The 25,524-nt window shown below is 37.0% G+C and overlaps 3 protein-coding genes and 1 long non-coding RNA gene across 5 annotated transcripts in view; 2 read left to right on the top strand and 2 right to left on the bottom strand.

The window, feature by feature from the left end:
• Positions 1–10: 10 nt before the first annotated feature.
• Positions 11–1,635, bottom strand: LOC131786441 (1-acylglycerol-3-phosphate O-acyltransferase ABHD5). Its single transcript, XM_059103505.2, has one exon. The coding sequence runs from the start codon at positions 1,565–1,567 to the stop codon at positions 500–502; it is 1,068 nt and encodes a 355-aa protein (XP_058959488.2). The 5' UTR covers positions 1,568–1,635; the 3' UTR covers positions 11–499.
• Positions 1,636–4,031: 2,396 nt separating this feature from the next.
• Positions 4,032–8,226, top strand: LOC131786437 (glutamine synthetase). Its single transcript, XM_059103501.2, has 4 exons — positions 4,032–4,521; positions 5,991–6,218; positions 6,980–7,146; positions 7,493–8,226. Exons 1-4 carry the CDS (start codon positions 4,159–4,161, stop codon positions 7,821–7,823), a joined length of 1,089 nt encoding a protein of 362 aa, XP_058959484.2. The 5' UTR covers positions 4,032–4,158; the 3' UTR covers positions 7,824–8,226.
• On the bottom strand, positions 4,356–4,815 carry LOC136277283 (uncharacterized). The gene is made up of 2 exons (XR_010715838.1): positions 4,769–4,815; positions 4,356–4,684 (listed from the first exon to the last, which is right to left on the bottom strand). It is a non-coding gene; the product is annotated as an uncharacterized lncRNA (long non-coding RNA).
• A 1,954-nt stretch (positions 8,227–10,180) lies between the features above and the next one.
• LOC131786424 (sperm flagellar protein 2) overlaps positions 10,181–25,524 on the top strand; it is a 51,239-nt gene continuing 35,895 nt past the window's right edge. Inside the window, exons 1-10 of one of the 2 annotated variants that reach the window (XM_059103483.2) lie at positions 10,181–10,341; positions 11,241–11,343; positions 11,866–11,947; positions 12,266–12,346; positions 13,482–13,571; positions 19,087–19,193; positions 19,472–19,535; positions 20,339–20,385; positions 24,262–24,301; positions 24,871–24,918. In XM_059103483.2, coding sequence (XP_058959466.2) covers positions 10,284–10,341; positions 11,241–11,343; positions 11,866–11,947; positions 12,266–12,346; positions 13,482–13,571; positions 19,087–19,193; positions 19,472–19,535; positions 20,339–20,385; positions 24,262–24,301; positions 24,871–24,918 — 720 coding nt within the window. In that variant the 5' untranslated portion in view covers positions 10,181–10,283. Of the gene's footprint in view, positions 10,342–11,240; positions 11,344–11,865; positions 11,948–12,265; positions 12,347–13,481; positions 13,572–19,086; positions 19,194–19,471; positions 19,536–20,338; positions 20,386–21,584; positions 22,351–24,261; positions 24,302–24,870; positions 24,919–25,524 lie in introns of those variants that run through there. The other variant, XM_066159053.1, reaches the window with a different exon arrangement.

Genomic DNA, 25,524 nt, shown 5'->3' on the forward strand with positions numbered 1-25,524 from the left:
TTTTCCTCTGCTACTTTTAAATATGAAATTATCCATATTGTTTTGCCCATTGATCTGACTTATTTTTGCTGCAGTTTTAAAATAATGATAAAATGCCCTGAAGGACAAACATGTCTCACTCTCAGTGCAAATTACTGAATTGGAGTGTTGCTAAAATCTCTGCTCCCAATATAGTTCATTTAAATTTTACAGTCTAGCAAATGGAACATAATCTCTCCATTTCATGATAAATTGTCATATGACCAACTATTGTAAAAGGCCAACTGCTTTTAAATTGGCTGTACTTCCATACATCAACAAGATGGTATGTCTGGGACTGGGAAAGAAATCTTATGAAGTTAACCGAAAAAAAAAGGCGTGCTAAACTATTTGGAGATTTCCTCCACAGGGCAAGCTAGTTCAGTAAAGGCAGAAAGGAGGACAATGCCACTCTTAAACGCCTTGACTGTCTAATCTTATTTTCGCAATTTATAAGGTGAATTACACATCCTACTTAAATTCAGTCAACAGTCGTCCAATCTTCTTCATCTTTGATTCCACTCAGAATTTCTTTGAGTAACCCGTTAAATTCCCTGGCATTGTCCACGTGTATGTCATGACCAGCATTTTTCACAATGAACACTTCCACTGAAGAGTTTTCCCGGATGCATTTTATCTCGTAAGCTGTGCGATGGTCAAAGAAGGTTGACGAGCCATACATGACTGTCATTGGAATGTCTTCGGGTAGTTCTTTCACTCGTTTGATCATTGGTGATTTCGCCCACATTAGTAAAATATTCATGTTTCGAAAGGCGTCTTCTCCTGAAGGTCTTTGCGCGTTGCAGTGGTAGATATACTCTAGCATTGCTTTATCTTTCCACAGTTCCGATGCTCTCTTATTACTATCAAACTGCGCCAGACGAGCCAACCATGGCCCAAATGGGCCAGCAGCTCTTAATGGAGAAAGCACGTTGCATATGTTGACGATGAAATTCCCGAAATGAATCCACCTTGGCAGTAAATCAGTTCGCTGTTCCACATCTGGGTGTCTGTCTACAATTCCAGCGGGTAAAATAGCAAATCCCCATGCGTCAGACAGAATCAAATGCTTGATTCTCGAAGGATACTTCAACGCATAAGCCATTGCTAAATAACCTCCAAGACTATGGCCCAGAAGGATCATTTTTTCTAGTCCAACGACCTTCCTCCATTCCTCGATGTAATGAACAAACTCTTCTTCCGTTGCTCCGTCATCTGTCACTAACTCAGGCCTTGAACTTCGTCCAAAACCAGGCAAGTCGAAGGCATAAACACTACGCTCTTCACTTAGGTCGTTAAAATTTTGAGCCCACCAGCAGATACCACCAGACAAACCGTGTAGCAAAACAAGAGGAGGTTGCTTTGACGGTGAAAGATTTACTTGCACCGTCCACAGATCGATATCTGGTCCAACACGAATAAAATTTCCAACCCATGGTCGCTTTATTCGCTCGAGGATCCTGCACTCGGCATCTTGAAGCTGTTCCTTCGAAGTCGGAAACCAATAACCCGATATCCAATTCGAAATTGATCGAATAAGGTCACACATGGCACGAATGTTTGCAAGGATAATTTCAGAGAATTGAAATCATTAACAGACAGGGCAAAATCAATTTGGTTTGGTTTATTTACATTAAAATAATTTTAATTTAATGATATCACGTGATCTCAACTCCCGCTAAAAGCGACAGGTAGACTGAGCGGCTAGCGGTTCAGTAAGCAAGGCGCATCTTATTAACCCTGCGAGAGAGGAAAAATTTCGTGAAAGTGTTTCAGTTTTCTAATTTGATTAAACTGAGATTTTGACGTTAACGCATCAACGTTGTGAACCTATCAAATCATGTTATCTTTAGATTTGTCAAACGAACAGGCTACACCACAGTTGGCTTTCTTCCTCAGCGCACGAAAATAAACTAGTCATTCTTGATACTATTTGCCATATGATAAATAATTTATTGATCAAGCTTGTTCTGTCAAGATGGTTTGGTGTTAGCCTCGTCCTTTTTCCGACTCCGAGGAATTTCCATCCTCAATCTCTTCTTTTTTTCTCCCATTGCAGTGCCTGCTGATTGAGGGTTTTTTTTCCTCGCGGCTCAAGAGAGCCGAGGCCTCGGCCAGCTTTAATTGGTCTCTCGCGCAGTTGTGTTTAAATCTCTCTTTAGAGTCCTGGGCCCATGTTTGTTGTGGATGACGGTGAGACAGATTATGGCTACGAGCCACAAATTTATACACGGCGTTACGGCGTCTAAAAGACATGAAGAAGCGACTCGGGCACTCGTCCAATCGTACTGGCTACCGCGCATGCGTTGCTCTCAAAACTTGAGAGAGGCAGGGAGTAGGGAAGAAGCGTTGATGAAGGCCATACATGGCAATTTGAGATGTAATAGCTCACCTCTAACACAATTTTGCCTGAAGTCGAACACGTAGGACAACGTTGAGAAGGACCCCACATAGCGTTTCGCTACTTTTAAATCATTATAATCATGCTAGATAATGTCTCTAGGAAATGAGGTCAGAAACGAGTGGGACTCATTATAAAATACCAGATGAGGTCAAAACCTGTGTTTTAAAGTTGCAGAAATTTTAATACCTCTCTGCTCACAGCAGAAATCAGGTCGTAATTAATTATTAGTCTTTTTTTTCGTTCTCATGAGTATTCCAAGAAAACCTAGGCCTTAGACCGCAGAGAAACTCAGACCCCTTTACGTCTCAATAAGTCTGACACTCGAAAACCCCAGATCCCTGGGTGTGTCGACAACTCTGACCTAAGAAAATTCGCACACCTTTGTTACAAATGATTTGCACGATTTCAAAATTTGTCACGCTAAACTAGTTAATCGCGAAATCTTTATATCGAATAAAAGCTAGCTTCAGTCTCTTAAGGAAAAATGAGAGATACAGCGAAAGAATCATTTCTTTATCAGATTGCTTCATATACAAGATCATAAACTAAGAGTTAAAAGAGGCGCAAAAACAACATAGCACACGTAGCAGTAAAACGTGACATAAGGTTCTTCGAACCTTTACAGCTGAACTTTGGCTTCACCGGGTAGATCTTATTTAAAATCAAACTTTGTTAGCACTTGCCCGTGAGTGCTGTATTTTTCGATAATGATGAGTCAATTTACCATCACGAAACGTTATAAAGGAGAGTGTTTCAAGTGTGTCGAGGCGTGCAAAAACAAATCCCATGTACATGTTTTCTTTGTCTGGTGCTGTTAAAGCTGTCCACGCATAGTCCTTGTCTGACATATACAATTTTTACGACCGTGACCGAGATTTATAGCCAGAATTTGTGTTGCAAAAGTTTAAGCAGTTTCAAGATGTGTTCTCACATCATCCATGTTTAGTATTTCGAGTGGCAGGGCGACAAACTGCATCGATCGTGATGCGACGCTATTTTGATAAATTGCTGCTTCCGGAGGAAGCTGATCTTAATCAGCTGGTTTCAGTGAGCACGATTACATGAAATATCACGTTGCCACAAACGCAACGGGATAAATCTAGTCAAAGTAATAGGGAAGATTTTGCTGCTGATGTAAAATTATCGAGTATTTAAGATTTTGAAGGTGAGCCGTGTATTAAGCATGAAACAGCGGTGCCATTTCAAACTTCAATTAACCACGTGGAGGAATAAGTTATTCAAATCTTGCTCACGGACCTCACCTATCACGTGAAAGACACGCAAAATTCACGCATTGTATAGTCACGTCACTATTGTGTTGGAGGTCTCTTAAACGCACTTAGTGCTATTTTCATCCGACTGTTTGTCCTTTTTGAATCAAGCTCATATTTTTATTGATCGTCATTTAATATAGAAACATATTAGAAACCTTTCAAATTTTTCCTCAGGACGCTGACTTAAAATGAACTTTGCCCAGTAAATATTAACGTTTCGTCTGGTACGCCAACATTTGCATGCAACAATCTCCCACGCAACCGGTTTTTTCCGAATTCCGGTTGGCTGACCCACACGTGACCAATAATAACAATTCAAAGTTCAAAGCGCCTTCTTACAAAGTTTCGTTTCCCTAGCGCGCGAAGTTATAGTTGATCGAGCATTGCCCCGCGTGACTATCTCCGTTCACTTGTCGGCTATTAAACATTTGAAATTTCCAGGTTTATCTTCGAGGCAGAAAGATGACAGAAAGCAACCCCCTTGTCGAGAAATACATGAGCCTGGATCAAGGAGGTCAAGTCCAAGTCCTGTACGTGTGGATCGACGGCACCGGCGAAAATCTACGATGTAAAACTAAGACCGTAGAAAGTGAACCGATCACACCTCAAGATCTTCCCGTCTGGAACTTTGATGGCTCGAGCACTTTTCAAGCCGAAGGCTGCAACAGTGATGTTTATCTTCATCCAGTAGCATTGTTCAGAGATCCTTTCAGACGGGGAAAGAATAAAATTGCACTCTGCGAAACGTACAACTTCGATCACAAACCTGGCGTGTGCAACCACAGATTACCGTGTAATAAAGCCATGGAGCATGAAGATGTTAAGGTAAGGAATTGTATAGAGTTTCTTAACACGCGTTGTGCTTCATCCGTCGCGATTAACTCGAGAAAAGCTTCGCTTCATTTCGTTAGTCGGGCATTTTGAGTCTTGGCCTACCTCGTGTGCGGAAACGCGGCATGGTAGACTGATTTTTCACTTTCCCATTGTCCTACCGATCAAGAAGTTTCTTAGTGTGGTTAGTAACACAGAAACAATGCTAGTTAATGTCATTTTCAATCACGATTTATGTTACCTCAAATGCGATTCGGAGAGGAAATGGAACTCGAGGGACAAGCCAATTTCTGTGAGATGACGTCAACATCTGACATTTCTCAAAGACCTGTCTTTTTTGTGGAATTAGAAGAATGGTAGACAAATGTACGCTTTCCTCCCCTTTTGAATTACGAAGTCCTCTTATCTCGAACGTTACCAAATTTCCGAAATGTAATTTCGCCGAATCAAAATAATATTGTCAAGAAATTGTTAACGAGCAATATTTCTTCTGTGAACTTGGTTGGCGGCATGTTGCGCAAGTCTTGGCATCGACAAATGTATCTTTCATGAGGACAGTGAAAGTTGTCATGGGCAATTGACATTTTATTCGCCTGCGTGTCTGCTTGAGCTTTCCATCTCATATGATCAGCAATTCAAAAGGACATAGCAGCCCTTTTTTTAAATTATAGAAACCTTTGTTTTCCAAGGGACGGAATTTATCAACTGATTGCTTTAGCCGTACTAGATGAAAATGTGCTCGTACCGATTTACTTCCCGCCTTCTTGAAAAGACAACATTGACCTTGACATTCTTGTTATTAGGCGGTCATGGGTTACGAACGATTGGATATTATGCGAGCTCAGTCTATAGAAGGGTGTCTGTGAAAGATATTTTATTTGGCTTGTCACCAGCTTTCTTGCAAGGGGCTTGAAAGTTGTGAAGAATGGCAAAAGAACACGAAATATTTTGATACTTTACTTCACGGTTAGGCTAGACCACCCAGAAGGAGGCTGTGTTAGGGAACTTAATCAATTTCTTCCCCTTTTTTTGTTGTTATTCACCTCTGACTCGAAAGGATCTCTTAGAATTTCCTCAGAAAGAAATAAGGGCTTGATTTTGGAGGACTTCAGATTTTGCGTTTTGATCACAAAAGAAGGCAAATGTTCAACCTTTTCTTCAAAAATGATATTTATGATAAACATTTGTCATGAGTGTGGCATATAGAATAAATGGAAATCTCCCATTCAAGGATGCCAACCTTTGACCTTATTTTGTTTTCAAATGCTATACCACCACTGCATTCAGCTTTGTACATTTAAGATAAAGGAATTTTTTTTTCTTGTTGTCCAATGCTGTGGAAAACATGTTTTAGATCTATCTTTATATTTAGGTTTTACTCTAAAAATACTCTTCAGTGATTTATTTTTTGGTTTTGCATGGCCAAACCTCAAATCTTGATTAAATATTCCATTCATATGAAGGCAGCCATACCATGGTTTGGTATTGAACAAGAATATACCCTATTAGACAAAGATGGACACCCTCTTGGCTGGCCAAAGGGAGGTTTTCCAGGACCACAGGGACCCTACTATTGTGCTGTTGGTACAGGAAAGGTTTTTGGTCGAGATGTTGTGGAAGCTCACTACCGAGCTTGTCTGTATGCTGGTGTAAAGATTGCTGGAACTAATGCTGAAGTGATGCCTGCACAGGTTAGGAAACATGTTGATGAACGAAAAAACCTTGTTTTTTCATCTCTGACATGCACATCAACCAGGCAAAGTAATTATGAGTGAGAAGGATTCCTTTGTTAATTTTTATATTTGCTCATAGTTGTCAAAGTATCAGTAATTATTAGTAAATTTTATTTACCCTTTTTTGAGGACTGTGCTTGTGGTAATAATTTGTATTTGAGGAGATTAGATTCATAGTTTTTTTAATTTTATTTTTTTCTTAAATAAAGGGTAAGCAGCAGTTCCAACATGTCTTTTGTGGGCCAATCAATTTGAAGCTTAAACATATCCCCCCCCATCCCTTCTGGCATTTGAACTTTTGAAGATTGGTTTGTTTAAATCCCTGCACTGTGGCCAAAATTGTGTTCAAATGCCTTTTATAAATGCAGCATTAAGGGGTCAATTTCTCCTAAAAGGCAAGATCAGCGACCATGACTTTCTTGTAGACCTTTCCTCCTGAGCCATCCACTTGTGATAGTGAACTACTTGCCTTAAAACACCTCCATTTTAAGAGATAAAGCATCTGTATTCCTTTGGACAGGTTGACAGTTGTGGTTCAAATTCCCCATCTCATCTAGGCAAAGTTCTAATTTCCCACCCCCTGAGCATGGATGACTGTCAAATGCCATTGGGTTGCCTGTGAAGTTGGGGGTGGGGGGGTGTCAAAGCTTCAAATTTACTGTACATTATCAATGTCATTGAAGATTGATCATGACTGAATTCTTGTCCTAACCTTGCAGTGGGAATATCAAGTGGGTCCATGTGAAGGAATCAGCATGGGTGATCAGCTCTGGGTGTCAAGATATCTTCTTCACCGTGTGGCTGAAGATTTTGGTTACAAAGTCTCCTTTGACCCAAAACCCATGCCAGGGGACTGGAATGGAGCTGGTGCACACACTAACTACAGGTGAGGAGGTGTTGTATACCTATAACACAATTTGGCTTAGTATGAGGTGGAACAAATGTACAGCCTTGGGTTAGTGAACTTTTTTCATTTATGAAGTAGCACTGCAGATAACCTAATTTGAATAAATATACATAGATATACTTAATAGAATCAAATCTACAAGGGCCACAAGGTGACTTCTAAACATTGTGCATAATTGGATATTTCTGTTGAGTCTTGGTCAACCTCCAGGGAATGTCCTTTACAGTGACACAAACCTATCACTTGACCTACCAAATCCCCACAAGAAATTTATGGGACTCATTTATCAGATAAGCGAATAAACTAGGGATCTTGCCTATTGCAGTACACTTGCCATGAGAGAAGAACATGGAATAAAGGTGATCTATGAGGCCATAGAGAAGCTATCCTTGCACCACGACTATCACATCAGCATGTATGATCCAAAGGGGGGAGAGGACAATAAGCGTCGTTTGACAGGTCGTCATGAGACTGCCAGTATAGATTACTTCTCTCATGGTGTGGCTAACCGTGGAGCTAGTGTAAGAATTCCCCGTCAGTGTGCTGAGGATGGCTATGGTTACCTGGAAGACAGACGTCCTGCCTCCAACTGTGATCCTTACAGAGTAACAGAGGCCATTGTGCAAACAACTATCTTGGGCCACAAAAAGGAGTAACATCACAACACTATGAGTGAAAGAACATGAAGTGTAGTAATCATTTTATTAACTTACTAAGCTTATTTTGGATTATCTTCCTAAGTAAAACAAGAGGGGGTAAGAGCGCTCTTGAGTACATTAGCAACAGTTAAAGTTAAACATTGTTATCTTCCTTTCTTTATGGGTAGGAAAAAGATCTTTTAGATCACCATTAGGCTAATACCTAAATTGTTTAGATTCTAGTAATACAAAAATATTGTACATTGCATGAATGCCTCTAAATGTAGGAGACATGGAGAGATACCCAAATTGAATTTATTTATAAGCCACTGGGTTGAAAGTTTAGTTTAATAACCAATATTATAATTTAACTGTATTAGTTTGTTTGAATGGAATATTAAAGTGCCTGTTTACTATCTGACTTGAGTTTTGTTCGTGGCTCTATACAACCAAGGCTTTCCCCTTTACAGAGTTTGTATGGGTTGTGGGAAACCTGGAAAGTCCTGGAATTTTATTTCGACAGTTTCCAGGACTTCTACTCAACTCAAGCAATAAAGTTTAAAGAATTTACGTCATAAGAAATGAATGTAGACTGTAGGGAGAGTTGATTTTAAAATTCTAAGAATGAAAGGGTTTATAGTGAAATTTGGAGTCTTGGATTAATCAGTTCAAGTCCTGGAAAAGACCTTGGAATTTTTTTTCTCTGAGAAAGGGTACTATCCCTGCATTTACAGTGCTTCTTTAATAATGTGACCAAAAAATTTCATCCATGTTTGCCACAGAAGTGATGTTTTCAAAATATTTTTGCTATTGTGCTGAGCTTGCCTTGATCAATCTTCTCGGGATCAAAAGAATTTCAATTTTGGCACATTTTGCTTGGAAGTTTCAATTTGATTTTCTTAAACGTTTAGTTTGATTAATCAGCATAGTGCCTTGTAAGTCATGAGTGTAAGGGATGGGGTGGGAGAGTTCCAAGATGAACAGTGAACACATAACAAATCTTATGTTTCTATGGAAAGTTTTTATTGTCATTCTGACTAAGTATGTGGAAATGCATTTCACCAGCAAATCTGTAAAAAATACAGTGCCTTTCTCTCTGTATTTTACTTGATAGACCCTTTATTCTTTTATTGGATAAAATAAACTCTTCTGAAATGCATTTAACCAGCAAAGGAAGTCTGTAAATACAATTTACAGTGCCTTTCTCTCTGTATGTTAGTTGATAAACCTTTTATTCTTTTATCGGATAAAATTAACTCTTCTGCTTCCACTGTGGCACCAATGAAAAAAAAAGTAAGTGCTTTGTATAATAGCATGAATTTATTCAAGGTAGGGTTCAGTGGACTGTAAGTAAAACCTCTGATAGAACTATGTATTACGACTGGGCTCTTTTCGTTTAAAAACGATGTGCTACTAAGTCAGTGATACATTCTTATATGAAAATCGTGATCAATATTTACATCACCTGATAGCTGCAGGCGCAAAAAAAAAGTTAACTGAATATGATACTTTCTATGCATTTTTTTATATTTAAAACTGCAGACAATATTAAAATGCCAAATTTAATTTAGGTTGCCAAGGGTTAAACTAAAAATAAGTGTTTCAGGAATCTTGCAAAAACTGCTTCGAGAGCCTGTTCCGATTGTGTTCGGCAGCTTTTGAGCAATTTTTGGTGTACGGAGCAACTCTCTGCGATTCCAGCAACACCGAGAAATGTTTGTATATCTGAGCATTTTTCGCGCAAAGTAGAGGTGTAAAGCACATTTCAAAATTCATATAAAACCTCAATTTATGCAAGTTTCTTGAATGACTATCAGCCTTCTGAACACATCACACTCAGCCAAATGAGTCATGTATTTTGTTCCCTTTCAACTATGAATATCCTTAAATTTCGCCCTTATTTTAAAGCAACCCTTTAAAGCTTAATTTTGAGCTATTTTTCTTGCCTAATGTTAGTTATCATTATGAAGAACGAATAAAACTTTTAATTACCGCTTCTTTGAAAATATCAAGAAAGTTAGGTCGCAACTTTCTGAATTTTGGTAGCAACTATTTGGATTTTTGATAGTTTCTTAAAAACTTTTTGGTATTCTAGTGAGAAACCTTAGAGCATTTTACGAGCACAATTGAGATAAGCCTAGTCGTCCGTATAAAGGGGTAAGTTTCTAAAGAAACTGTGTGCGATCGTTCTGACGAAGGGCTAACGCTCGAAATGTCAGCTTTTTTACCCTTTACGATGGCTAATTTACGTTTTCAACCCAGTTGTTAACACTAAATTACCTGTTAGTCGTCTGTAGTTCCGTTACAGGGTATCCTTTTATCTGTGCGGCGTTGGTTGAGCCATGGCTGGTCTGGGCTCGAGTGTACTGTTCCCTTGGTAACCTCTCTTGCTGTTGATAGAAGAAATGGCGGATTATTTTGGGTAAAGAGGCCAAACGTTTGTTTGAACGTCCCTTCAGGGCATTATAAAGGAACAAAATGACTGATATATTGTGCCGGTGGCTTAATGAAGATGTTAAGCTGAGCAGAATTATAGGTGAGATCCTGAAAACCAGTGTCTAGAAGTGCCCCACGAACGGGTGAAAGGTGCGCAACATGCAACGAGTGGAGGATATACTTGTCTGAAAACAGCCTAAAAGATGCGCTGTGTTGTCAAATTATTCGATACGTAGGACATTAATCGTCCCATCTTGCATAAGCTTATTTAAGAATTTTGGTTTGTAGCTTTTTAAACACAGCTTGCACTCGACCTCATCTGCATGCAAAGACAATTCCGAAGATCTTACAGTTTCAAATACTCCAATGTGTCTTACTTGATGTTTTTAAATCTCACGTTAGTCAGAGTTTCATAGAATTAGAATCTCCATTGCGACCTTTCCTGATGATATTTGAAGACAAACAAAATTACGTGACTGCACCATCTCAGGGAAATAAAATGAGTTTAAATTGCTAGATTTTAGTTACAAGTGCAGTGGCTGGAAAAATACGCGATACAGCCTACAGATAACAATTCAAAAAGCAGCTTTATTCTGTTATACATTGCTTGTCACCACGTAATGACGACGCTTTTTTTTTGGAAAATATCTCCACACATACATGTATAGGATAAGGTGTAAAACAAAACTAATCTGTAGCTTGATAATTTCTACTGGTGATTATGGAGGATGTTTCTACGTATTCAACCTGTTTGTAGCTAGGAAGAAGTGCATCTGTATCATTTGTTATATACCTGATGACCCCTCCCTCCCCTTTATTACTTAAAGCTTAACTTTATTTATACATGGAAGATTCCAATAATGCCACTGACAGTAAATTTTTATGTTTAGGTTTTGGGAGAGTATTTACAAGTTACAATATATTTGTTTGAGTTAACGATCTCTTTCAGAAGATGTTTTTCTCGTCTATTAATCATTTGTCCTTACTTGTTAAATTTAGATCCCATAAACATTGCCAAGGAGTTTTCTACAGGTTTCTTACTTGGAGAACTCTTAAATAAACATGGTTTACAAGAGGATTTCTCTTTCTTCTCCCAAAACATGTAAGCAATGACTTTATGTTGACATAGATTGTTAAACTTTGAAAGAATATTCTGCCTCTCTAAACCCTAATTAGGTTGCAATTTTTAAAATTTTACTCTTAAATAATTTATATTACATGTAGCAGATACAACATAAATTGTAGATTTGGACTCTTCACTGATTTTTTTGCATTTATTGTCAGTGATAAAATATAGTAGAGTGCAACTAAGGTACATGATATTGTTGATTTGACGTTGATATGAAAATTAGGTAATACAGAATGTATCGATTTAAATATATAATAGATACTAATAGTATGCCTGAATTTTGAACAACATTTTCTTAGTGCCTAGTAATGTTTAGGGGAGGCCTAATGCACATATTTTATACAGATAGGCTGTTCTCTCAAGTAATCTTTATTTTCTGTCTGCATCTTCATCTATCAGTGATGAATCATTAAGTTTGACACCTTTTTACACTACACTTAAACTTTATATCAATAAAATAGTGTTGTAACTAATTTCATGTTAACCATTTTTAAGCACTTCTGACTCAAAACTTCATAATTTCACACGGCTGGAACCAACCTTAAAGTTGTTGGAAGTTCCCTTTGATACAAATGTGGTAAGTAAATTTATCTTTCTAATATTCTAAACATTATAGCAACTTGTCCTGTTGAAACAAAGAAAACAAAATTATTGAAACCTACAGTAGTTTGAGTTTCGAACTTGATATACTATTTCGTATATGATATAAACCACACAAGTTATATCACACAAAAGCACTATTTTTTTTATAACCAATGAATTACACATAAAAAGAGAAGCACAATGTAATGTAAACTTAGAATGGTCAATGTGCCAATTTTAGTGATACAACTTTCTAGCAGCCTTTGATATGGTCCACCATTGTTATCTAACTGAAGCCCTTTGTTTTCTTCAGGCACAAGCTATCATGAGTGAGAATCACAGTGCTATCACAAGACTGATGTACCAGCTCTTTATAGCACTTGGAAAGAAATCTGTGAGTGTAATTAGTTGTGCCACTAGTATCAACAGGGTTGTCACTAAGTGCCTACTGCCAGTACAATTTTCCAGATAAAAAAGCAGTGCATGGCAGTGGACTAAATTTTATTGCTCATTAAAGCACAACATTCACTTCTGAAGTTACATACTTACAATCATTTGATATTGAATGCTATCACCTCAGAGGAAATATTTTTATATTTTTTTGACTGACCTGAGTATTAGTGACACTACCACAAGTAAAAAAGATGAAATTAAACATTGTTTTTAGCATTTGTTTATAGTGATTTCTCTCCCTTTCTTGCACCCACCATTCAAAATGTTGTGAACCAGCAGTAGTGCCTCTGTTAAGGTACCATCTTTTAAGCCGCCTCACATGAAATTTCAGCTGGCAGCCTAACTTCTTAGCTGCAACCCTGTATTGTTGTTCCTAAATCTATTTTGTATTTTTTACCAACTTAGTTACTCAGCCACATGTTGGGGACAAGCTAAATATTGATGAGTTTTTGCTCTTAGAAAGGAATCTGAACAGAATTTTTTAACCCTTTCACCCCTCATAGGAGTGTCTAGCATCTAATTTCTCCTTACGATATCACCCCGTAATTGCACATTAACGTCAGAAGAATAAAGCAAATGATCACCAACTAAAGAAACCTTGACTGTTTAACAAATTCTCCTTGTCAGCACCTTAGGAAATGTACAGAGAACAGTGTGGAGAATATGCATACTGATGTTAGGGTGTAAAGGGTTAATGACATGAATTTCACTTTGGATCTGGTGGATGCCTGGTGGTCAGGTGACACCCATGGCAGCTTGTGGTTACTCATGATTACTTCTAGATCGGACCCTTAGATATATCTAGGCCTCTTGTGTGAGGTGTCATTTGTAGTATCAAGTAACCTGCAAAATGATAATATCTCAGGTGGTACTGAATATCTACATGCATCTTTTCTTACATATTGGTCAAAGTTGCAATTTATGAGGCAGTTAAGTGGTAAACTTTAGTTTTGAAAAAAAATGAATCATCTATATGAAACTATCTTTGAAGATTGAAAATAAATAATTTTTGCCTAGGATTTTTGTCTCTTGTCATTAACTGTTATTTTATTTTGTTTCTTTATAATATATATAAGAAAATGGGACTAACAGGAGTTGCTATGGAAACCATGAGACCCAGTGGCCCAGTGAAGCTGGAAAGTATTGAAAGTGGACTTTACAAAGAGGTTAGTACCATCAGTCATAAGAATCATGTACAATATAAATTTAACAGTGGTATTGAAAGTTGGTCCATAGCTCTTCATAATTATTAGCTAAGAGATAACTTAATAGAGTCCCTCTGCTCTCACTTTAAGGAGGACACGTATGCAATGTAATATCCTTTTGTGAGAAGTCCTACCAAGCTAATATTAGAAAGTGATAAGTATACCTCTAACATTGTGATATATACTTTTAATTGTGGAAGAACTTAGATGAACTGAATTCTATTCTGTCTTGTTATGAGTTAAGTGTTGGTTGACTGCAGGTTTGGTTCCTTGTATTTATGTTTGCTTTATCTCACATAAACCATGGATATTTACAGTGATCATTTGCTACTGTATTTAAACAAGTCTTTTTTTATGGTATAAATGCTGTGGTGAGCTTTGTAATTATTAATGCTTGACTTCGGTTAAAACTGCCTCTTACCTCAGTGGCTCTTTTTTAAGTTACATTTCATTTTCTCTGTTTGACTTGAGAAGTACTTGTGTAGAGATCACTTTTTTGGTGAATCATTTATTTCAATAAAGGCGCAAGTAAAATGTGATTGTTTAGTGCTTTGCCAAGTCATGTACTTACAGTAGACAAATCAGAATAACACAAGAGAATCACTAATTAAAAGTTAGCCTCAAATTTCAGAAAAAAATAAAAAACAAAACGAGATTTCTGTACATGACAAACCTCACTATTACATAATTTCTGGTGCACAAAGTAGCTGGTGAAAAATGGTCTGACAGCTAACTCAGGTTTCTGTTGCCTACTAGCTTCTGATAGCAACCCAGCAGACAGCTATTATCCTTACTATTGTACAGTTGTCTTGATTAGCATGTAACCATTATGATCATACTATAACTGTAGAACTCAGCAAATAATTGAATTGAATGTAATTAGTTTTGACCTTGGTCCTGATGGCAGAGAGTCTTATTACATTTTGCATTTTATGAAGTATTAGTGAAAGGTACAAGTCCTATTTTAGTTTGTGTTTTAGAAATACCTAAAATTTACAAAAATCTAGTTATGATGATTCTAAAATTCCTAGTTGAAATAAATTGTTACTTGTGCACAATGATTTCTTTGTATGTCATAATAGTCTACCAATAACATAGTGCATCATCTATCATCTTGTTCATAACTGATATCATAGATTATATGAAAGTTGAATTTTGCTCTAATTTTGATTGGTTGTTAATTACATATAATCTACTGGAGGACACTGATGTATAGAAGATGTCACCATGAATAACATTTTGGCTTTTGATCTCATAGACCAAATTGATTCCATGTTGTAGTAGGACTGTACCATACAATAGATTATGGAAGATGTCAAAATGTGGTAAGAACATCTGATTCAGTGACATGCTTGGCTGAGCCTCATGTGCCACTTTTTTGTTCTTACCACATTTTGACGTCATCTGTGATTTTACTACTGAGCAGATGTTGGAAACATGGAATCCATTTGTTGACTGCACCATCCATTCAGTTAAAATATACTATTCAATAATAGCCATCAAAAGGTATCTGTCGATCTTTCATGAAGAACTATTATCTAGGTATGTTTCAATATTAAGTAAAATTTACCAAATTACACACAACCAACACATTCTTTGTCTGTTTACCTCAGAAAATTACCTTGAAACAAGACAGTGTGGCCATAGCTAGAGACCTTCTTCACTCAGCTGTCAAAAGCTTTGTGCATGAAGTTGCAATTGAAGCAATCCGTGATCAAATAAGTAACTTGGCAGTTGATCTTGTGAAGGATTTGCAGGAAATTTCTTTTGAAGTTGTTCATGACATGAGAACAGTTGTTGCCCAAGTTCGTGAACTTGGACAAGATAGAACTTTAAAAAAATTTGCTAGGAATATAATGAAAGATGTCTTATCCACTTCTCGAGTAGTTATGCAATTTATAAATGATCTTGATGATATAATCCAAGTTCTCAAAAATGTGTTTGAGACGACCATTAGTTGAGTGTTATTTTATTTGCTTTCTGTATTACCAGTAGCTCATAGTGCTCAAATTTTTGGAACATATATGTTGTGGTAATAGTGATTATAATTTTTTTTCAAATATATATGTAAATTTTAAAAGGAGAAGCCATAAATTTAAAATTCTTTGAAGTTAATAAATGAAAATAGCACACTTTAATACATGGTTTCCACAGATCTGTAAACTTCTTCAAGGTCAGGGTAAACTAAGGGAATTTCACTTTGAGTCAGATTCTTTAGTAAATTGCATGGACATGAAAGGTGTTGGATCAGTAGAATGATGTGTGATGAAACTAAATGACAAGCTGATGTTGGGTCTTCAAGAAAATCATTTCCCAAATCAATTCATATACAAAGTATGTGACTTGTTGAAAGCATACATTTATGTGTGGAGAGCATGGTTGAAGGACATTATCAGAACTTGTTTGTTTAATTATTATTGATTCATCCAGTTGGGAAAATTTTATGTTTGTCAGGGAAAAGTCAGGGGAATCAAAAACTTACGACTGTGGCAGCCATTTAGTAGGTCATTGTTCTTTTAAGTTTGAGCCGATTTTGATTTAATTATGCAAGTGTATCTTAGGCTAAAAAATGAAGTGTAAAATAGTTACTGTCAGTATTACCCAGGTACATTATGAGTTAAATAATTTTTGATTTTAAAGCAAAGACCTCAAAGCTGATGTTGAGCCAATTAGATATCATATTGATTTTAAACTGGAGAAGGTTTGCCACCTATATGCTTAAGGAAAAATTTACAACAGAAAAAACAAAATCAAAAGCAAGTCACAGAATTGTAAAGGGAAAATCTTAGAAACCTCTCACATTTTTGTATTACATTATTGAATAATAAATTGGCTCCTCAGGGTATTTTCAAATAAATCTCCCTTCAGAGCTAGATTTACAAAATAAAACAAAGTTAATTTCTCTCAAAGTCTTCCCTCAAGATATTACCAGTTTGGCTAATGACATAATAAGGCCTCTGTTTTGGGTGTCAATTTTATGACTAATGTCATTACCATGGCTTAGATACCTTAATATCTCTACTTTCCCACTGTGAATCATCTTCATTCTTTGCCACATATTGGAAATTATATTATCTGACATTTTGAAAGTATAAAAAGCCTAAGGTCATCTAGATGGTTACACCAATATCCCCCTTGCATGCATAAAATTTTGAATCCGTTGCCATTTTGCAATCTTTCTCCTAGTGGTTTCTTTTCTGTTGACCTCTTTTTTTCAGGCATAGAGGGTGAATGGATGTCATGGGTATAGTTGCTGGAAACCCTAGATTTCATTAGATAAAAGCTGTATTGTTTTGTATGTTGAGATTTTTTAAAGCTTGTACCATATGTGTAGTCAGATCTTGCATGGTCAAAAACCTTATGGAGCCTCTTTAAGTTTACTGCTGGTAAGTTTTCCCATGATGTCTTCCTTTTTTACAAACTGAAGGTGCTGTTTTTAAACATGTCTTGGGAGGTGATGCTTTCCCAGTTTTATTACCAAGCAAAACTACAACTTGTTAAAGGTGAACTTTTCCAGGAAATCATACTAATATAGACATGACTGTGAGAAGAAAATTTCTGCTTGACCTGAAGAGTTTGCATCGGCTACATACATCATTCCTCCCCTCCCCCCTTGCCCAAAAAATTTCATGAGTTTGACAATTTTTATGTAGCTTGGGAATTATGGGTACTCTAACTTTGGTCTCCATCAGTTGACTTAATAATTAGAAGAAGGAAAAATGATTAAAATCATACTCCATTTTTAAAAATTTAATTATACTTTTGCATGTTGTTAAACTTAATGAAGGAAACTCAATTGCCCTCAGTTATCTCCTTCCAGATATACATCAGATGTTAAAAGCATAACAGTCAGACTTTCATACCCTAAGTGTGAACATGTAGGTTCAACTCTATGAACTTTATGTATTTTAACCATATTCTTCTTAACCATGTTCTTTAGTAAAACCATTTGCTCCAAGGTGGACCATATTATAAAGTTAAACAATGTCTACCTACTGGACCATTTTCTCTAGTTAGACCATTTTAAGCAGTTGGAACATTTTAACTAGTCAGGACATTAGCTACCAGTTTGACCATTTTATATAGTCAGACCATTTCTACAAGTTGGACCATTTTATGCATCATTTTAAGTGGTTTGATCCTTTAAACTGGTTGAATGATTTTAATCAGTATGACCATTTGGACTTTGTTAGACCATTCCCATCACTTGGACCTTTTTTCATCAAGCAAGGCCATTTTGGACCATTTTAGTTAGTTGGATCATCTTATCCATTTAGACCTAACCATTTTTACCATCAGTTGTGCCCTTTTTCCAGTTTGGATTTTTTCTTTATTCTGACTTTTTTATCCATTTGAAATATTTTAATAGGTCGCATAATTTTAACTGGTTTGATCCTTTTAAGTTGGTAGACCATTTAGTTGGACTGAGTAAGACCATTCCTACCAGTAGGATTATTATATCTGGCTAGACCATTTTAACCAAGTTGACCACTTTCACCAGTTGGACCTTTTTTCCAATTTTGCTTCGTTAATTCTTTAAATCATTGTAACCAGTTTAATCATTAAATGTGGTAGTATCCTCTTAACTGGTTGGAGCATTTTAAGCACCTGGAATATTTAGCTGGGCCACTTGGATCTGGTCAGTTAGCAGTTAGACTAGTTTATCAAAGGAACTATGTTAACCAAATCGAACACTTTACCCAATTAGACCATTTTATCTCTTCAGACCATTTCAGCCAAATGGACTTTTTTAACAAGTTGGACCAATTTTTGACTTCAGACCATTCTGCAGTTGGACCATTTTCCCAAATTTTTACCACTTAAACCAATCAGATCATTTGCAGAAGTTGAACCATTTTATCTTGCAAGACAATTTTAAGTGGTTAGACCATTTCAAGTGGCTGAAAGTTTCTGTTTATATGTTATGGTTGAATAACTGTAACCAGTTGGACCATTTTCTTTAGTTAGACTATATTAATGGTTGGAACCTTTTTCTTTTTTAAGGACTAAATATGAAATAATGATCATTACATTGTTGATGACAGTGGTGCATTTTTGTGTCCTATGATTGATGGTGGGCACTGTCTAATAACTCAGTAGGTGTAATACTGAGTCCAATCAGAAGCTTAGGTGACAAGCCTCTGGTTCAGTATATGGGAAATGGACAGTTCCTAATTTGTGACTTTCTAGTTATTAATGTTGTAAAATATTAGCTATAAGAAAAGGGCTATGTATTTCAGAGAGAACCGAGGCCTCTTTATGAAAACAAGCAAAGCCTTGTTATGAGAGAAAAAAGGGTCACTTATGGAAATTAAACTCATTTTCTTAAGAGAGGTTTTGCACTTGTCATTATTTTGAAAGTAATGATGGTACAGGCAACTGAGTAGTTATAACATTAGGCCATTGAGTTTGCAGTATGCCATCGGAATTAAGAATGTTATCCTTAAGGAGTTTTGACTGTTGTTCTTCACTTTAGCGACTGAAGCAGCTAACCAAACGTCAAGTGGATTTGAATTTTGAGCAACTAGTTCAGAGATACCAAGCCAAACAGAAACAGCAGGAGGATTTGGCATTTAAAGCAAAGTATGTTGTGACACTGATAACCAATCGTATAAAATTAGACACACAGTAACCATTTGATGCAAAAGTATGCTTGGATAATAGGCAACAGACAGCTGTTCTAAGTTTGAAACTCAAGGAAAACTGCAAGCTTTAAGAAACAGATAAGGTCTAAAGTAAAATATTTTAGCATATTTTATAGTGAAATAGAGGCTACTGCATCATTCAAATACTTTTGTAGTATCCCACATTAACTTTTGTTCATTGATATTCATTGTTTAAGATAAAATTTCAACTTTTAGGTTTGAGGAAGAAGAAAGAATGAGAAAGTACCTACAAGGACAAAGACGACAAGGTTTGGACAAGGTAACATGGAAGGCTGCTATTACTGTAATTAACCTTCTTAAGATAACTGTGACAATAGGTTTTTCACACTAATTCAACTTTTGGGGGGAATGCAACAATGGGGGAAAATAGCTTGGTGGAGACCACTTGCAGCAGGAATGGAAACTTGTCACAGTTTCATGGCACATACAGACCTGCTTCAAGCAAACTTGCTACAGACATCAAGGATTAGACAGCGTTTGGTTCCACAGTAACTTTTTTTTAGTTCATGTCAACAATCAACATGAACTCAACTAGCATACTCAACTTCGTAATGGAAAAAGCTTCACAATGTACTTGCTTAAGTGAAAGACTATTATTACACAAATTTCGATATTTGAATAAGGTTATAAAAGGGTGTCTCTTTGTAGTTAAGCAATTCTACTTAATATTCCATCTGTTTGGAAAGAATTTAAAAACTAAGAAATAGATACAATAGACTCTAGGCCATTAAAAAGAGCAAACTTCAGTCAACTTTCAGAGCTTTGATATTAAAAACACTTATCGTAGTTGTGTTAGAGTAGCTTAGGAAATGAAAGTGAGAAGTAGTTATAATTTCTACTTATCTATGTGATGTTGATGTTAAGTTTGGAACTGTTAAGTTTTGAAAAGCAGCAACATCAGAAGTTATTATATGAAAAGAAAGCGAACTTAAGAGCACAAACTGAGTAGTCCATGGACTGGGGGTGAGTCACCCTTTTTAGAAGTGCTGTCTATTTTGTTAAAAGTGCTAAAAGCTGCTAGGAGAGTAAGTTTTATTTTACTTTCTGATTGATTTCTTTTAGTCAAAACAAGCCAAACAAAAGCAGTTGGAGATGATGGGTAAAATAAGGTAATCAGAAGCAAACCCAGCCACTTTAGAACTAACCTGTAACTGCTGGATTTCAACACAAAGATAAGAACTCAAGCCATTTATCATATTGTGGCTGCATAGGGATTGGGACAGTTTTGTGCCACTATAAAGATTCAATATCTTGGAAGTTGATCTCAGGTTTTAGCAAGATAACTTTCTTCACTTGATGATTTTAAATCTATGGTTGCCAGAGAGCACAAACCAATTTTTTTCCTTTTTTTTGACAAAGGATTTGCCTAATATCTTTTTTCAATTTGTAACTTGATTTAGAGGTATTATCAAAATTACCCAGGTAAAATGTCAGGCGGGATATAGGCGGGATCCCGGCAATCCCACCCAGGATCCCAGGTGGGAATGGCGGGATCCCGCCTTAGGTGGTGGGATCCCACCTTTCCCACCTGGGATGAAAATTTGATCCCACCTGGGATCCCGCATTTAATGCGGGATTCCTGCATCCCACCCGGGATCCTAGGTGGGACTTATGCATTCTACCCGGGATCCTGGTCGGGATTTACATATCCCACCTGGGATTCTTTATCCCAGCTACGAAAATATTGTTTTGCTGTTTTTATTCTTACAAAACGTTTTTGTGAGAGTTCCAATACTTATGGATCATCCACACACTCCGCAAATATTTGGCATGCAGACAAGACAGAGGTGGTCACTGTTCCCTTTGAGAAAATACACCTTTTAAATGACTTTTTCAATTTGCTTTATTTGAAACTCTGATCTGAAAATATTTTTAAAACAAGACTTGTTAGTAGTGAGAAGTACAAACCGAGTTTCTTTTCATAACTTAATTTCTTAAATGTCCCAATCACTGGACCTCCTAAAAAATATTACTTCTTTATATTTTTGGTGCAAAATAAAATTCCTTCATTACATACAAATGAAAAGTACAAGTCACAGTTCAATAATAACAGCTCTAAAGTTTACTTGTTGTTCTTCTCTGTGTCAGAGATCAACAAAATGTTTCTATACCTTGTAGGTCTGGTATAAAATTGTACTTGTAGTATAAAATGACAACCTTGTATCTTCGTTCTCTCCACCCCTTTCCAAGCTCGGTAACGCTTCGGACTGTGCATAACCATTTGCAGACGAGAATTCCAATGCACCTCTGTAATCGCATGTAGTTGCTTCTGTTTCTCGTGCAAATGTTTTCTCCGTTATGAGACGCACTTGACTCTGTTGGCACCACTGCTAGTTCACTGGAAAGACCGACTGAGGAATCGAGATGGCTAACTGTGTTGAAACGTGTTGCTGAACGCTTGTTGTGGTCAAGCCTTGTTGATTTGGGTACTGGTACACTGTGATCATCTAGGTATCTCTTATACTTCCTAATGTTATTGGCTTGTGTTGTTTCTCACCTTCGCCGTGAACATAACTCAAGTGGGTTTCGAGTCTTTCTTTCCTCGAAAACTTTCGGCCACAAATCGTGCATTCTTGTTCGATTCTTGTCGATTATTTCTACATAGAGTGAATTCACATCATTATTTATGTCATCATCAAAACATGAATCCAAGGTATCCACCATCTAAGAGAGGAGAACCGGTCAGAAGAGACAGAATAATGTTGCGCGCTTCTCTTGAGACTGCAATGGGTCAAGCCAGCGGATTCTCTTTGCTAAAAGGTCCACGTGATCATGCCCGTAATCGGAAACAAAGAAAACTCTATTTGGCGCTCATCTTTGAATGTACTTTTCATCGGTTAACCGCTCTTGCTTCAAGTTGTTTCTTTTCCCAACTGTTTTGCCTAATATAACACTTCTAAAGATTGGTTTTATTGTGGTTTAATGGGAAAACGAGAACAGCGTGAGTGTTTTAAATGAAAAGAAAGTCGTTGGCGCCGTGAACTTAAAAGAAGGGACAATTAACAGTTGACATATCGACTGGTTCAAACAACGATCGAGTGGCCATTTAAAGCTAGGATTTTTAGAAGTTTGTGGTGAGTACAAATTGCCATATTCGTTACGTGATCAAAATCTTATCAAAGAATAGAAATAACGGCTTGAATTAATCTTACCTAACACTCAGCGCAACTGAAACTCAAATAATTCTGAGAATCGAATTGGTCGCTTGCATACTGCAGTTTCCTAAGTTTACACTTTACAATGAAATAAATCTATGAGTAAGGTTTCAAGATTACTTTAGTCACATTTGGGAACATTCTGACCTTGCTTTGCTTTGAAAAATTCGACTGAAGAGAGAGCAGACTTTCAATCAGTACCTTTGTCAAAATTTTGATAACATGAATTATTGAGGTTTTGTCTTTCTTTTATTCTTTGATACACAACAGCCAATTTTTTTAAACGTTGAGCCTTATTACACTGTAGATGGTCTGCTTAAATGATGAAGAAAAAGTAATATGCTGAGTTTTGCTGTTATTCTTTAAGAATGTTCGGTTAAGAAATTTGTTAATGAAACAAGTCAAACACATGCTGGTTCATTGCAAATAAATTATGAGATCTTTATCACATATAGTCTGTGTATTCATGTACTGTTTGAATCATTTATGATCAATAGCTTGGTAAGACAATGGGATCCCATTGGAGGTGTCAGTATGTTCTATAGCTAGTTGGAAAGTTTTGGACCCTCAGTGGATTGATGGGGTCTATAGCTCACCTAGAAAATTTTATCCTCTTAATTTTAAAATATCCTATCCAGTACATTTCATAAATCTGTGGTCTCCAGTGATAAACAGGATCCCTCAAAGGATTTTTCTGAAAGTGGGAAGCCATCTGTAATTTTATGCAGGGTCTAAACTGGGATTGGCAGGATCCCAGATGCAATCCCGCCTGGGATATGATTTCCCAGGTGGGAAACTATCTGAAATTTGAGGCAGGATCCTAAGACGGATTGGTGGGATTCTAGGTGTAATCCTGCCCGGGATGTGCTTTCCCAGGTGGGATGCTATTAGGAATTTAAGGCGGGATCCCAACTTCAATTGGCAGGATCCCATGTGGGATCCCATGCGGGATGTTCCATAATCCCAGGTGGGTTCCCCATGTGGGATGTTCCATAATCCCAGGTGGGATCCCATGCAGGATGTTCCATAATCCCAGGTGGGATCCCATGCGGGATGTTCCATAATCCCACCCGGGATGTTCCATAATCCCACCCGGGATGTTCCATAATCCCACCCGGGATGTTCCATAATCCCACCCGGGATGTTCCATAATCCCACCCGGGATCCCATGCGGGATGTTCCATAATCCCACCCGGGATCCCACCTGAAAAAGGCGGGATCCCACCTGGGACACACATGGGATCCCAGGTGGGATTGGCGGGATCCCACCTTATATTTTTACCTGGGTAAGGTGGAAAAAGTGGTAGCTCAAAAATCCTCTAGATTTGTATGTCACAATCAGCAGTCTTCACCAATACCCACCTGGCACAGGAAACAATTTATAACTAAATAAGCAAAACGTTTTTCATGCTCTCTGGTTACCTGTAATGGTAAAAAGCCAAGACTATGGGCTTTCCACCAAAAAACTCAACAATCAATAATTGTTATATGTCATCCATTAATTAACAATTACTATGTCATCATTGATTAACAATTATTAACCAAAGTGGAGGTGAGTAGTGGTGGACATTTACCTTGCTGCTTTGCAGCTCAGTAAATATCCACCACTTTTGATGACACTGACCTGAATAATAACACCAAAAATAGTTTATTTCTCTCAATATACCAAAAAATGGTCAGAAATCAAACTCTTGTCACACAATTTGGTCTCATCAGCTACTCAGAGAGGATATAGTACTTCCTATTTACTCCCACACTAGCCAATTGGTGCACGTGAAAAGCACTATTCACTTGTGTGTGTTGATGTGTTGTTCTTTTTTTTTTCTTCAGGGATGCAACAGTGAGGATTCCCAAACCTCCTGATTCCAAGGTGAAGTTTACAGAGCTGTTATAACTTACAAATTAGATAATGTTTGAAATGTTCAAGTTGATCCCTGTTATTGTTCAGTGGACTTTGTTAATATAGGTGTTGCATTGAGGTACCTAAAGAAAAAAGGTTGTCAATCCTTTCCTGAGTGTTGAAAATATAGGGCTATAGAATGGAGATGATTTATTTTTTGAAGAAACTATCACTAACAGTAAGGAGATAAGTGTTTTAAGTTTAGGGGAAACTGCCAGATACTGTTGCACCCTGACTCTGTGATTAGCTGAATTGTGCGCATATTGAAATCCTTATTGATATAATAGGCATTAAGGATGCTTGGTAGATGATTACTCATGATCCTTGTCAACACCTGTATTATAAGTTAATATATTGTGTCACTTAATATCTTTTGTTCCATTGTCTTACATTGTTTGAGGATTCTTTCAGTGTAAACAATAGATATGGAATAGAAGCTGCAAGTACACGCAGTTGAACTTCCTGTATCCTTCTATAGCTGTTTATTAAGTGAGTACTCAAGTTTGTCATAAACTGAATGTTTTACCTTACCATTGCAGAAAACGGCAAAATCTCGGACTGAAATCAGACGTCAAAGGGAAGCAGAGGTGATAGGTTTGGATTGACTTTTGTACTGAAGCAAGGCCACATAGGGAAAAAAAATTTCTTTTCAGCTCATTTGTTCTTTGAATTGTATTTTATAGATAGTTGAATGAAAGGGGGATTCAGGTGTGTTTTGAAAACAACCTTGATTTTAAGTCAACTCATGAATTTAACCTTAATTTCAATCAACCTTGAAATCAACCTTGATTTTGAAAAACAGCTTTCCACATTTTGGAGACAAACTTGATTTCAAGAAAACTTGAATTTTTCACAGGTGAATGATATTCACAGTGTCTCACTCATGATTTCTGATGAGAGTGTAAATATTATCATCTTAACAATTCTCTTGAATGATTCTCTTGTCATGCCATCGATCAAGGTGTTGATTTTTTGTGTGAAGATTTTCAATGAATGTTGTATCTTCTCACAAAGAAGTTGTGGTGTGCCTTGATTTGTTCTTCTGTCAAAAGAGTGCCTTTGTAAATGAGAAGAGTATGACAGTTTCATCAATAATTCACACTTTCAAGCTCAGGGTTGATGATGTTGAGCTGAGCATCTAAGGGGATGAAGATATGGCATTTAACATTCCCTAAACCTGATACTTTCCTGTT

The sequence above is a fragment of the Pocillopora verrucosa genome, chromosome 12 (genome assembly GCF_036669915.1).
Source record: "Pocillopora verrucosa isolate sample1 chromosome 12, ASM3666991v2, whole genome shotgun sequence".
In the NCBI taxonomy this organism is placed as follows: domain Eukaryota; kingdom Metazoa; phylum Cnidaria; class Anthozoa; order Scleractinia; family Pocilloporidae; genus Pocillopora; species Pocillopora verrucosa.

Bases quoted from the DNA above. Each gene is read 5' to 3' on its own strand.
- LOC131786437 (XM_059103501.2), top strand. From the start codon at position 4,159: ATGACAGAAAGCAACCCCCTTGTCGAGAAATACATGAGCCTGGATCAA. The intron at 4,522-5,990 runs GTAAGGAATTGT...ATTCATATGAAG, and splicing joins TGGAGCATGAAGATGTTAAG to GCAGCCATACCATGGTTTGG. The intron at 6,219-6,979 runs GTTAGGAAACAT...CTAACCTTGCAG, and splicing joins CTGAAGTGATGCCTGCACAG to TGGGAATATCAAGTGGGTCC.
- LOC131786441 (XM_059103505.2), bottom strand. From the start codon at position 1,567: ATGTGTGACCTTATTCGATCAATTTCGAATTGGATATCGGGTTATTGG.